At 39.6% G+C, this 14,278-nt stretch overlaps 1 protein-coding gene across 14 annotated transcripts in view; it reads left to right on the top strand.

Annotated features, from left to right (window-relative positions):
* Positions 1-14,278, top strand: part of NCOR1 (nuclear receptor corepressor 1) — a 186,426-nt gene that overhangs the window by 79,966 nt on the left and 92,182 nt on the right. For 9 of the 14 annotated variants that reach the window (XR_002517843.2, XM_021928185.2, XM_021928192.2 and 6 more), the window contains 2 exons: positions 161-262; positions 10,778-10,905. Coding sequence is in view for 13 of the 14 variants with exons in the window: in XM_021928185.2 (XP_021783877.2) it covers positions 161-262; positions 10,778-10,905 (230 nt within the window). In the remaining variant the exon portion in view is untranslated. The remainder of the gene's footprint in view (positions 1-160; positions 263-10,777; positions 10,906-14,278) is intronic. The other 5 variants (XM_021928189.2, XM_021928193.2, XM_021928188.2 and 2 more) reach the window with 1 other exon arrangement.

The raw sequence follows: 14,278 nt of genomic DNA, 5'->3' as shown, positions 1-14,278 counted from the left end.
TTAGAGCCTAGATATGCCTTAAAATGCTAGCAAAGTATGTTGTTGTTTTTCTTTAATTTGTACTTTGAGAGTACCAGAGATTTTCCTTGAAAGTAATGTTTAATTAAAAAAAATTTTTATTTCATTGGATCCTCAAAAATAATTGTTTTGTTTCTTACAGAGTGTTCCTGATTGTGTTTTATATTACTATTTAACCAAGAAAAATGAGAATTATAAAGCTCTAGTCAGAAGGAATTATGGGAAACGGAGAGGCAGAAACCAGGTGTGTTTTCTTACTGTATGGAAGATATTTCAGGATTGGAGGAAATAGGCAAGCAAAAAATGTTACAACAGAAGTCCTGCCCTTAGTGTGTAGTTTAAACATTGATGTTTCTGTTAAGTTAATGAGGATGTTGTAATTATTTTGAAGTTTTATATATATATAATATATTTAATGTATTGTATCTTGTATTTCAAATATATTTTAAGTTTCTAGTGTGATAAAATTAGTTAGAAAAGTTTTATACCTTTCTGTCATCTGAGTCATGCATTTCAGTGTCAGCAATAATCATGTAATTAAATATGAAACCATTAATACTTTTAATACACTATCTTTAGCCAGTCTGTTTATCTGAGGAGGGGTCAGGTAGAGTAAGGGAGAGAGATACAACATGGTGCCTTGGTTAGGGATTTTTTACAAATCCTGGAACCTGATTTTGTTTCATATTAACTTCATTTGTGGAGTTTAGATAATTTAATTTCTTTTTTTTTTTTTCTGAAACAGAGTCTCGCTCTATCGCCTAGGTAGGCTGGAGTGCAGTGGTGCTATCTTGGCTCACTGCAACCTCTGCCTCCCGGGATCAAGCGATTCTCCTGCCTCAGCCTCCCGAGTAGCTGGGATTACAGGTGCCTGCCACCATGTCTGGCTAATTTTTGTATTTTTAGTAGAGATGGGATTTCACCATGTTGGCCAGGATGGTCTCTATCTCCTGACCTCCGTGATCCACTTGCCTCGGTCTCCCAAGGTGCTGGGTTTACAGACATGAGCCACTGCACCCAACCTAGATACTTTAATTTCTAAAAAAGCACTTTTTCTGCCTGGTGTGGTGACTCACGCCTGTAATCCCAGCACTTTGGGAGGTGAGGGCCAGAGCATCACCTGAGCCCAGGAGTTCAAGACCAGCCTAGGCAACATAGCGAGACCCATCCCGTCTTTTACAAAATAATAGAAAAAATTAGCCGGGCGTGATGGCGCATGCCTGTAGTCCTAAATACGTGGGAGGCTGAGGTGGGAGGATGCCTTGAGCTTGGAAAGTCAAGGCTGCAGTGAGCCGTGATTGTGCCATTGCACTCCAGCCTGAGTGACAGAGCAAGACCCCTGTCTCCAAAAAATAAAAAAGACACTTTTACTAAAGATAGTTTTCCACAAGTACGAAACTGAAAAGGTTAGTTTTCATAGTTGTAATTCAGTAATTTCAAAATGATTTTCCCCAAAACAACTGATCAGCAGCTGCCATCGCTCACGGGTGCTTACCAGAGAGGCTGCTGTGCTACTGCCATCATCACAGCTAATATGGAGGCTTTTGCTGTCCACACCCAGATAGATATTACAATAAGGACTTGCATGCATGAGCTCCGACATTGCAACTATTCGTTAGCATTATTAAATCTCTTCGGGCGTTCCCACTCAGCCACCCTTTTATTGGGGTGGGGTCTTACTCCCTTTCTTCGTTTAATACCCCCTGGTTACCAGATATAGGTTATTGACCCAGTTCTCAGTATGCACAGCTATAACCTTTTTATGTTTTCTGGGTCATTATTTCCCACAGAACACCGCCACCCCACATGATGTGATTACATGTTCTTTGGAAACAGTATTTCTTATTTTAAAAAGTATAGAATGTTTCATGAGTCAACTGTGTAAAATGCTGCTAGAGGTTGAGTAAGCCAAGGTGCCTTAGACATGGATTTTCAGTGGATTAGTGAGGGGGCAGAAACACGGTTACACAGAGTTGAAGAAGATATAGAAGGTGAGGAAGTGGCATTAGTACAAGTGCAACCTTGTTTTTAAAATTTGTATATAAAGTAGAATAATGAAATGGGTCGGCAGGGCTAATGAGGATCAGGGAAGGGAGGGTAAAGGGCATACTTGTACACTGATGGGTGCAGTACCGTAAGACAAAGGATGGATACTTGCCAAGCTTCATAAAGATGTACTGACAGAAAAGGAATAAATTGAGTGTTGACAGTGAGATAGGAAGCACTATTCCATCAGAGAGAAGAATATTGCCAGGGCTTTTTTTCTTTCTTCCCCTAAAGAATGTGGAATCAAGGTCCTGTAATACTTCCTGCTTCCCCTAAAGAATGTGGAATCAAGGTCCTTTTAGCTAGAGATCATAGGGACCATCTATGTTTTAAACAAGTTTCAGCTGCAATTTTTTTTTTTTTTCGAAACGTAGTCTTGCTCTGTCACCCAGGCTGGAGCACACTGGCGTGATCTCGGCTCTCTGCAAGCTCCGCCTCCCAGGTTCATGCCATTCTCTTGCCTTAGCCTCCTGATTAGCTGGGACTACCGGCACCTGCCACCACATCCGGCTAATTTTTTGCATTTTTAGTAGAAACAGGATTTCACTGTGTTACCCACGATGGTCTCGATCTCCTGACCTCGTGATCCACCCCCCTCAGCCTGCCAAAGTGCTGGGATTACAGGTGTGAGCCACCATGCCTGGCTTCAACTGCACATTTTTAACAGTTTTTTTCCTAATTACCAAATAGTATTCATAACTTTATTTTTAGAAATTATGTATGTTACTGTTTAACATGTTCAGTCCTACATTAATGTGAGGGGATAAGGTGATACTTATCCAGTGTACCTTAGCCTTTGCCAGATTAGCAGCCAGTTGCCCATGATGATAGAGGAGAGAGCTCTAGGAGGAAGTTCTGTGGGGCAGGGATGTCTGTTATTCTGAAACAGTCGTTTCTGTCCTGAAGTTGTCTGCGACACGGTTTCACTCCTGTCTGTGGCACACTGATCCTTGTTAAGATCCAGCCGTGTCGGTGTTCTCTTCCATACATTCTTGTCGCATGTTTCAAAGTACCTGTCTCAGAATGTATTTGCAGATCTGAGACTTGCCACGTACACCCTCACCTTGACCGGAGCCTTAGGTTGCTTACCTCCAAGTAGGCTCAGTTTTGGGTTGGTCAGCACTTCTAGTAGGCTAGCCCTGCCCTCATTGGCTTTTAAGTTATTATTTTGAAGATTTTTCCTCCAGTTTTACATTTCTCTGGTTGTTTCACTGGGTATTTGGGAGAGGTGTGAGTTAAATGATGAATTTAGAGCATCATCTCACGCCACCAAATTTATCATTGTTTCTTAATTGTTTGTATACTTATTCCATTTATTTGTGTCAAAATAGAGGGGCAGCTTTTCAGAAATTAGGTGGTGTTAGTTTAAGGGCTCTCTGTGTAAAATTGAATGCCTTTAGAGCTAATAGCAGGTAAGAGAAGAAGCCACTGGGTTTTGAGGAAAAGAGTGATGCCAGATTTCAGTTGTGACATGATTACTCTGGTTGCTGTGTTGAGAATAGTTTGTAAAGAGACAAGAGAAGAAGCAGAGAGACCAGTTAGGAGTTTGTTTTAGTAATCCCATTGGCTTGGACTAGGCTACAGTGAGGAGCTGGGGAGAACGGATTAGTTTCCGGATGTACTTTTGAAGGTAAAACCACGAGATTTTGCTGATGGATTGATTGTGGGGATGAGGGAAGGACAACAATCAAGGAAAACAAGTTTTGACCTGTGGACTTGCCATTTGCTGTGATAGGCGTGAATGAAGGAGGAGCAGGTTTTGAAGGGAAATCTGGACATGGCTGAATTTGAAATAGCTATTAGGTGTCTAAGCAGACATCCAAATGAGATGTCCAAGTAAAGTGGGTAGTCTAAGTCTGGAGTGTAGGAAAAAGTTCTAGGTTAAAGATAGAAAATTTGCTATATAGAAAAAAGTTTAGAAATACTTCTTTGTAAAAACAGAATTGAGTTGCAAGGTTAAGATTTTCAAAATCTATGTATCACCTTTCTTGATTTTACCCTGGTGGAGACAGAGATCCAAATAATTTGAAAATCGCTTTGCTTCTCTGCTATGTAACCAAGCTCCAGTTAGGAGGGTTTAGCTCAGCTAATCTCACAGCCATTATGGCATGTTTCCTTAAAGATTCTTTAGAGTTCTGCTGAAGTTTATGCTTGATCCTGTCAATATGAGTTTGATTACCTATCCTCTACTCCCAGCCTCCTTTTTATAGGAAGTAATTTTTATTCAGCAGATAAATGTATAGTTTGTGGCTGGGTGCGATGGTGCATGCTTATAATCCCAACACTTTGGGAGTCCAGGGCAGGCGGATCACTTAAAGTCAGGAATTCGAGACCAGCCTGGGCAACATGCTGAAACCCTGTCTCTACTGAAAATGCAAAAATTAGCCTGGAGTGGTGGTGCACACCTATCATCTCAGCTATTCTGGAGGCTCAGGATGAAAAATCACTTGAACCTGGGAGGCAGAGGTTGCAGCAAGCCTAGATCATGCCACTGCACTCCCACCTAGGGTGACAGAGCAAGACACCCCCTTCTGGAAAATAAAGAAAAAAGAGAGAAGAGAGAGAAAGAAAAGGAAGGAAGGAAAGGAGGGAGGGAAAAAAGAAGAAGAAGGAAGGGAAGGAGGGAAGGAAGGAGGGAAAAGAAGGAAGGAAGGAAAGCAAGAAAAGCCAGGCTGGACGTGGTGGCTCATGCCTAGAATCCCAGAGCAAGACTCTATCTCAGAAAAAAAAATGTATAGTTTGCTATTGATAGATTCTAAGTTCACAAAGTTTGATTTTTTTAAACCTGTTGCCATAGGGAAGCTTGTGTAGTATTTACTCTGAAAATGAGTTTTAATCTTAGACTCATAGGAAAATGAGACAGATATTTATATTTTTGTTAAAATTGTGTTCAGAGGTTATTACTGGCAGGAATTTTAACTCCTCTCTCCAAATTCTGATGGAGTCTGCCCCAACCCATTTTTATAGTTCAGCTTGTTACCATTCCATGGAGAGTGAGTGTGGTTCTCTATATGTTTTTGTTGAAGTAGTGAATACATATTGGAGATTAGAAGCCAAAAACCACTGTTGAATGTTATTATTTGGGATCTAGGATTATGCCCTACGTAATAGTTTGATTCTATGTACGTTGTTCTTGCTAGCAGTAAGAATTTCGTCCCCTAGTAAATGCTGCATTTTTCCAACATAAATTGCCATCTGGTAAGTCTGTCACTGTGCGGGTAGTATTTACCGCTAGTTACCTGCGGTAAAGCAAGTCATGTTAGAAACCATATTCTTCATTTCCAAATGCTTGATTACTTTTCACAGGAATTCGTGCCCTTCTTTTTATGCTAACACCATTTTCCCCTTTATGCCAACATGTTTTTATTCTCTAAAGGTATTCAGAAGCATATACTTAGGTAAATATAGCAATTTTGAAATTGGAGGAATTTCTGACTAAACTGTTAGCTAGTCACTAGATCGAAAGAATGTTTCAGACAAGTTAAAAAGTTTATTATACCAGCAAGAGCTTTAGACCCCAGAGTGCTCTACCCCTTTGTAGCTATGTGACTCTAGGTGGGTCTTTTCACTTGGTGAGCCTTGGTTTCCACATTCATGAGAAGGGGGGGACAATAATACTTCGGTTGCATGGTGAATGAGAACTGGGTATGTGTGTAAAGTACCTGGAGTGCAGAGTCGTGCACAGAGAGTGCTCAATAAATGGTAGCCACTGTTACCTTCATTGCCATCGCCATAGTCTTGTTTTTTGGTGATTGACAGCTTTCACTCTTCAGGAAGTTAGTCTGAAATTCAGTTGGCTTAGGAACACTAATTGTTAATATGTTTTGATAAGATAGGCTTAAGATATTTTCTGTTTATTTCCTGAAGTATATTTTTAAAGAAAATATTGTCCAGTGGTGAAACGGTATTTCATTTTCTTCCTCTTGTAAATTTTTATTTACAATTGCTGCTTGTTATTAAATTTAGTAATTTAGTTTTTTGGCAACTTATTTTCTGCTGAGTGGGAACTTGTCTGTTTTTCTGTTTTCTAAAAATGTGAACATTTTCACAAATATAATTAGCATATATATAAAATTAGATATTCATTTATATATAGTAGTAATGAATCTCAGCATAAACTATTATTTGATCTTGCCAGAGAGGACCCAGATGAAACTGAATCCTGTTCTTAAGTTATGTTGAAATACACTTACCAGGTCAAGCATGGTGGCTTACACCAGTAATCTCAGCAGTTTGAGAGGCTGAGGGAGGAGGATTGCTTGAGCCTGGGATTTTTGAGACCAGCCTGGACAAAAAAATTTAAAAATTTATACAAAAAGTTAAAAAATTGAAAAATTTGATTTTCTACCAAAAAATTAAAAAATTAGCATGGCACATTGGCATGCACTATAGTGTAATCCCAGCTATTCAGGAGGCTGAGGTGGGAACATCACTTGAGGCTGGGAATCAAGGCTGTGGTGATCCGTGATTGTGCCACTGTACTCCAGCCTGGGCAACAGAACAAGATCCTGTCTTTAAAGAAAAAAAACAAAATCCAGGTGCAGTGGCTTATGCCTATAATCCCAGCACTTTGGGAGGCTGAGGTGGGGAAATTGCTTGAGCCTAGGAATTTGAGACCAGCCTGGGCAACACGGTGAAACCTCATCTCTACAAAAAATACAAAAAAATTAGCCAGGTGTGGTGGTGTGCGATGGTAGTCCCAGCTACTCAGGAGGCTGAGGTGGGAGGATCATTTGAGCCTGGGAGGCATAGGTTGCAGTGAGCCGAGATTGCACCACTGCACTCCAGCCTGGGTGACATAGTAAGACCCTGTCTCACAATAAAAATAAAATAAAATAAAAATAAAAGAAATACACTTAACTTTTACTTTTTTCTTTGAATTTTCATTTTGTTTTATATGTGTTCTAGAATATTCATTCATAGTGAATAGCTTGTTATTTGACCGAAGTGTTTCATGTTGTATTAACATCCTGATAGAATTAAACTTGTTTTATTGACTCTCAAGTATTGGGTTTAAAGAAGAGGGGAAAAGGAAAAACCTGGACAACGAGCCATTGAGAATATTTGTGTCAGTATAGGGAACTTTTAGAAGGGTTTCTTTTGAAGGGGTGGACCTCTTTTGCTCCAGCCACCCTGCAGAGTTGAGGGATGTAACTTGTAACCTTCATCCTAGACCATGTGGATTGATTGGCACTTCTCTTTACAGATTTGCCTGAAACAAAAGTAGTAGTTCCAAGCATCTCTTGTTTAAATTGGAGGTAATTCCTTACTCTCTTGAATGTCAGTGGCAGTTGTTTTGATAGGTCTTTATGCATATTGCACAAAGGTGAGGTCCTCCAGTTGCTGCTGACTGCACTTCCTCTCCACTCACCACTGCCTGGTCAGTATACAGAGTGGTGAGAAGTTCTACTGGACAGGTGCCAAATACTTCTCTAAACTCTAATCCAGCAACTCTGTCCATTTCTTTGGATTGTTTCCACACTTTCTGCAGAGCCAGGAGCTGTTGCCTTCTTTACACTGATTGGTTTAAGCAGGTGCTGCAGTTGTTTCTTATTCTCTAGCACCAGGGAAAGGGGAGTGAAGTTATTTGTTGGCTGGATTTTAGACAGCAGGGAACGTGTGAGATTACTTTGAAGCTCTGATTGGCATTAGAAGCAGAAAAGTATTGGGGAAATAAGATTAGCATGTGTTACCCAAGTCTAAGGGGATACTGAATCTCTTTCCTTACCTTCTGCTGAGTTGACATGTCCTTATCGTATCTTTAGGCTATAAACCATTTTCTGGGTTACACAGCTCACTTGCTAGGCAGAAGACATGATTTGTCCTTCCTGTGCCATCTTACTGGTTCAGAGTGACACATGGATGCTACATTGGTTGCAGGGTTAGGTTATTAGCATTTAAACAGGTCTTGTGACCACTGTAGTGTCCCAGGGAGTCCGAGCAGAATAAAACTTGCCCAGTTATAAAGCAGACCTACTCATGGTTTGAAAGTTTAAATTTTAAAATCTCCGTGATTGATCAGTTTTCTCTAGCAATAAATACCCAGAAGAAAGAGAAACTGGCAGTTAGCCAGGGTGAGAAGTTAGTAAGGTCAGATAAAGCAAGTGAAGGAATCATGGTATTGAAATGCTTTAGCAAGTACAATAGTAGGTACAGTTCTCACTGGACTGTGAAAATTTGATAGACTAAGGGTTTGAAGGTCACGATGAGGACAAAGCAGGATCAGTCACAATGAAGGCGTGCGATGGGTGGTTGTAGTTGGAGAGAAGACTTTCTGATTTTAGGATCTAGGAGGCAAAGCAGTGCCCACTGCTGATGAGGCAGTTGTGATTTTGCATGTAGGGAGTTTAATGGACATGACCTAAAAGTATTTTAACGGTTAGATGTTATGTTGATTGAATGGCGAGTGTTAGAAAAGCCATTGACATGTATTTTGAAATCTGTAAAAAAATATTGTCAAGGCATAATGAGCCATGTGATGCAATCACTTATATATTCTAGGGAATATTTAAGAAGTCATTCCATAACACCAAAAGAGAATGTCGACATAGGGAGATTTTATGAAACGTGAAAAAGGAATTATTTTTAAAATATCACAGTTCAGCAGTGTTCTGGAAGTGGACCAAGAGGGATTCATTTTCTTCTTTCCTTCCCCCTTGGATTAGAAGGAGGCATAATGTGGGTGGGACTTCTTTTGGGGAGGCGAATAAGGCCTTCGTTCTCTTAAGGAAAAAGCTAAGTGTTGGTTTTGATGAATAGGTAGAAGACTTTGGAGCACTATTAAGGGAAATTTTTCTTAAAATTAATGAGTTACTTCCATGTTTTCTGGTGAAAACAGGTAAGAGGACAGGTAGAGTTACTATGAGGCAAGATTGACATTAGCCTGAATCAGAATGAACAGTCGGGATTGGAAGGTAAAAACTTTTCAGATAACCAGAATAAAGGAATTTGATTTTTGTTTTATCCAACATACGCATACACCTATCATCATGGTCCAGACACTCTCCTGGGAGCTGGGGCTGCTTAGAGAAGTAAGATTGGATTCTTGTTCTTGATGAGATGATAAGGCACAGAGAGCCAGACGGATGCTGATAAGCAGGCACTAAGCTGCCTAGTGACAGTGCTACAAGCAGGTGTGGGCTGTGGTGCAGAGGGAAGGACATGGGCCCAGAGTTCCTCTGTGGAAATCAAGAGAGGCTTCACAGGAGATACAGCATTTTGATCTGAATTGTAGAGATTATGTGGGACTTTACCAGGCAAGGGAAGGGTAGAAAGCTGTGCAAGTGCTGGGTGTGTTTAGGTGAGTCCAGAACAGCGAAGATGATGTGGCATGATTTGGATTGGAGGGAGGTGTGCACGGGCCAGCCTGCTGTGCTGTAAAGAGGTGTTGAAGTTCTGTTTTAATTTGGTTATACAGTCTTGATTTCTGAATTAAATAAAAATGCAGGCCAGTCACAATGGCTCGTGCGTGTAATCCCAGCACTCAGGGGAGACTGAGGTGGGAGAATCACTTGAGGTCAGGAGTTTGAGACCTGTAGCCCCAGCTACCTGAGAGGCTGAGGTGGGAGGATTGCATGAGCCTTGGAGTTTGAGGCTGCAGTAAGCTAAGATCACACCACTGTACTGTAGCCTGGGTGACAGAGTGAGATGTTGTCTCTTAAACAAAATACAGCAGTTCCCCTTTATTCACAGGGGATATGTTCCAACACTCCCAGTGGATTCTTGAAACCGCAGATAGTACCGAACCTTAATATACTATTTTATATATATATCTCCACACATATATATACACACGTATATGTGTATATATATACACTTATACACACACACACACACCCTTATGATAAACTTTGATTTGTATATTAGACACAGTAAGGAATTAACAGTAACAAATAAATAATAAAATAGAGCTATTATAGCAATATACTGTAATAGAAGTTACATGAGTGTGGTCTTTTTTCATATATACTGTACTTCAGTCACCCATTTTCATACTGCAGTTGACTCCAGGTAACTGAAACCACAGAAAGAGAAACTCCTGATATGGGACTACAGTAGCATTCAGTGCACCCTTAGTTTCACTTTTTTCTTTTAGAGTCACAGGTTTTGCAAATGAGACATCAGAGATAAAAGGGTTCCTAATCTGACTGCTCAACTTAGAAATATTTAAGCATTTTACTTCTTTTCACCTTATTGTATCTTTAGTATTTTTCCGAATTACTTCAGTCTTAGTAATGACAATGCTGTTTACTGTTCCATTAAGTAGACTATAGCTCAAAAGTATAAATGCATAAAGATGTTTCTTATAGCATTATAGATAGTGATGAAAAAATTGGAAACATATTAAATATCTAAAACATGATAAATTATATATGGTTAGCAAATTTTAAGGTAGAATTGAAATGCTTGAGTGACAGATTAGATGTGGAGGTTGCCAAAAAAGGGAACCAACCCCAGATTTCCAAGTAGAATCTTAACATACTTACTTTCTCATGGGTCCAGATGCTATGAGCATTTGTGTCTGTGTAAGACCCTTTAAACAGTACATATAGAATACATTATAAACCTCTAGACTGGTTTTTAACACATGATCACCAGTTACATTGTAAATGACTAACAATCATTTAAAATTTTTTTGGATAGACATAATTTATCACACTATAAGGAGCTATTTCTGTTGCCTTTGAATTTTACAAATGATGGTTGATTCTAGCAGCAAATTGCCCGACCCTCGCAAGAAGAAAAAGTAGAAGAAAAAGAAGAGGAGAAAGCAGAAAAAACAGAAAAAAAAGAAGAAGAAAAGAAAGATGAAGAAGAAAAAGATGAAAAAGAAGACTCCAAGTGAGTTAAATAATTAGTTATATAATAAGTTAAATGTTTATTTTTAGTTTTAGTTTTGTAGATTTACGGAGTACAAGTACAATTGTCACATGGATATATTGCATAGTAGTGAAGTCTGTGCTTTTAGTGTACCATTGCCTAAACAGTGTACATTATACCCATTATACCTCACCCACCCCATCATACCCTCTCACCTGTTTGAATCTCCAGTGTCTATTATTCCACTTTCTATATCCATGTGTGCACATTATTTAGCTCCCACTTATAAGTGAGAACATGTGATAGTTGACCTTCTGTTTCTGGGTTATTTCACTTAAGGTGATAACCTTTAGTTGTATCCAAGTTGCTGCAAAATTATAGTTTTGTTTGTTTTTTTTTGCGACAGCATCACGCTCTCTTGCCCTGGCTGGAGTGCAGTGGCATGATCTCGGCTCATTGCAAGCTCCACCTCCCAGGTTCATGCCATTCTCCTGCCTCAGCCTTTCAAGTAACTGGGACTACAGGCGCCCGCCACCGCACCCAGCTAATTTTTTATATTTTTAGTAGAGACGGGATTTCTTTTTTCTTTTTTTTTTGAGACGGAGTCTCGCTCTGTCGCCCAGGCTGGAGTGCAGTGGCCGGATCTCAGCTCACTGCAAGCTCCGCCTCCCGGGTTCACACCATTCTCCTGCCTCAGCCTCCCGAGTAGCTGAGACTACAGGCGCCTGCCACCTCGCCCGGCTCATTTTTTGTATTTTTAGTAGAGACGGGGTTTCACTGTGTTAGCTAGGATGGTCTCGATCTCCTGACCTCGTGATCCGCCCGTAGAGATGGGATTTCACCATTAGCCGGGGTGATCTCTATCTCCTGATCTCGTGATCTGCCAGCCTTGGCCTCCCAAAGTGCTGGGATTACAGACATGAGCCACCGTGCCCAGCCTAGTAATTTTTAAATAATGAAATTTAATCTGCTGAAATTTTATTTTATTTACTTATTTTCGCAACAATCTCACTCTGTCGCCTAGGCTGGAGTGCAGTGGCATGATCTCGGCTCACTGCAACCTCTGCCTCCCAAGTTCAAGTGATTCTTGTGCCTTGGCCTCCCAAGTAGGTGGGATTACAGGTGCGCGTCACCACGTCCTGCTAATTTTGTGTTTTTAGTAGAGATGGGGTTTCACCATTTTTGCCCAGGCTGATCTTGAACTCCTGACCTCAGGTGATCCACCCGCTTCAACCTCCCAAAGTGCTGGGATTACAGGCATGAGCCACCATACCTGGCCGAAATTTTAGAAACATCTAATAGTTACATGATTAAGTTGATGTGATTAAGGAATAGAATATTATAGTAAATGTAACTTTTGACTTAATGAACTTATTTGCAAGTCATGAGTTATTACTGCTTTTCAGAAGGAATGGGTTATAGTAATAAATACTTTCCCCCAGGATATATTGAATGTCATTTAATCTTTGATTTGGAAGATTCCTCAGGTTCTGTTTTTGAGTCTCAGGTAGTATATGTTAGATAGTGTAAAAATGCTAAGAAAGGAAGACTTTTTAAATTTTAGATTCCAGTTTTATTGACTTTGTCATGTAAAATGGAGTTTTGGGTTTGTTTGTTGTTGTTATTGCTGTTTTCTTGGTTATAAAAGTGCATTATAGAAAAACAGGAAAAGAAAGAAAAGTATAATGAAAATTAACCTATGATTCTGCCACTCAGAGAGTTATTTTTGATGCTTTTGTGTACATACAGGGGTGTGGTAGGTGTGGGGGCATGACAGTTGGTTTGGTTTCTTTTTTCCCCAAGAACTAGCTTTGTAATTTACCTGGAACAAAATTCACCATTTTGAAATGTGTACATTGATGTGTTTTGACAAGCATATGCACTTGTGTCACTGTTATCACAATTGTGATGTAGAATGTTTCCATCACCCCAAACAGTTCCTGTATGCTCCTTTGCAGTCAGTTTCTCTTTCCTCATTTCCAGCCTCTGGCAGTCACATACCTGTTTTGCTTTCTCTAGAATTACATAAAAATGAAATCATGCAGTATGTATGGCTTCTTTTACTTAGCATGAATGCCTTTGAGATTCACTTAGGTTATTGAATGTATCAGTAGTTTGTTCCTTTTTAATATTTATTATGTTATTTCTTTAGTCCTTGTGGAACTATTTAAGATTTACCTAGTTTTGTGGAAGCTAAAGTAGCTAGTCACTTGCCATGGTTTTAAAAGAGACAGATATTCCTCTCATTGTAATTTTATATCTTAGGAAGATACCTATAAGGGAATATATTTTTTTCTTTTAATTTAGGTTAAACATGTTTTGGGCCATGTAACCAGTGGTTCTTCTCACATAGAACTCTGTCATATCTTGATTTTATTTTTTTGTTAAAATTTCTAAACTATTTAACAAGCTTTCATTTATTATCTATGTGAGCTAGGTCTTAGGGAGAATGTGAAAATATGTAAGATGTATACTATTCCCAGGTAGTTCATGATTTAGTAGGGGAAAACTAGGTAAAGTACAAGTATTACTTTAAGAAATAAAAGCCTGGCAGTAAGAAGTCAGCAGACAACCAGTTAAGTGCTTTGGCAGATTAAGAAGAGGTCGAGGCTACTTCTCTCTGGATAATTTGGAGGACATTATGCAGATGCTAGTGGTTAATGTGGGTAAGGTAGAGGGAATCACATGAATAGCTAGTGGCAGGTAATGATTTCATTAGACTTAACATAGTGTGCATCAAGAAGAGAAGTGGAAGGTGGATTGGAGTGAAATTATGTAGAGCTTTAATGAAAGCCAAACATGTTAGACTTCATTCAGGAGGCTGTGCAGTGTGTCTGTTTGGGAATAGTTAGAAAGGGATTAGAATGGATGGAGTGGTTTATTGCCAAAGCTATCCTGCTAGAATACTGATTCATTGGCAAGGTAGAAATGAATAGACTAGAGATATGAATCAGGGAGGCCAGTATGAAAGGCCAGGATTGGGATACTAAGGTGTTGAATAAGTGTAGTGATAGTAGAAATAGAGATGGTAGAATTAGTGAGAGAGGCATTTCTGAGATGAAATAACCAAAATTTGGCATTAGATCACATGCAGGAAGTATGGGAAAAAGGAGAGAGCAAAGGATGATATCAAATCTGTAAACCTGAATGATGATGAACATGGTAGGAGTGTTAACAACAAATGATTAGAGAATGACTTGGAGCAAGGAGCAGAGGTGAGGATGAATCTGATTTTGGATATGTTCAGTTTCTGTTGATGGGAAATCCAGGTGGCCCTTCCGGCAGGTAGTTGGGAAGACAAGCCTGAGTCTTTGGAGTTGGTATGTGTCCAAAGATAGAGATTGGAGTCTTCCCAGTAGAACGTATGAGAATGGGTAACCTCACATAGCTCTAA

The sequence above is a fragment of the Papio anubis genome, chromosome 17 (assembly GCF_008728515.1).
Source record: "Papio anubis isolate 15944 chromosome 17, Panubis1.0, whole genome shotgun sequence".
NCBI classification, from domain to species: domain Eukaryota; kingdom Metazoa; phylum Chordata; class Mammalia; order Primates; family Cercopithecidae; genus Papio; species Papio anubis.
This window is presented reverse-complemented; position numbering and strand designations above follow the sequence as displayed.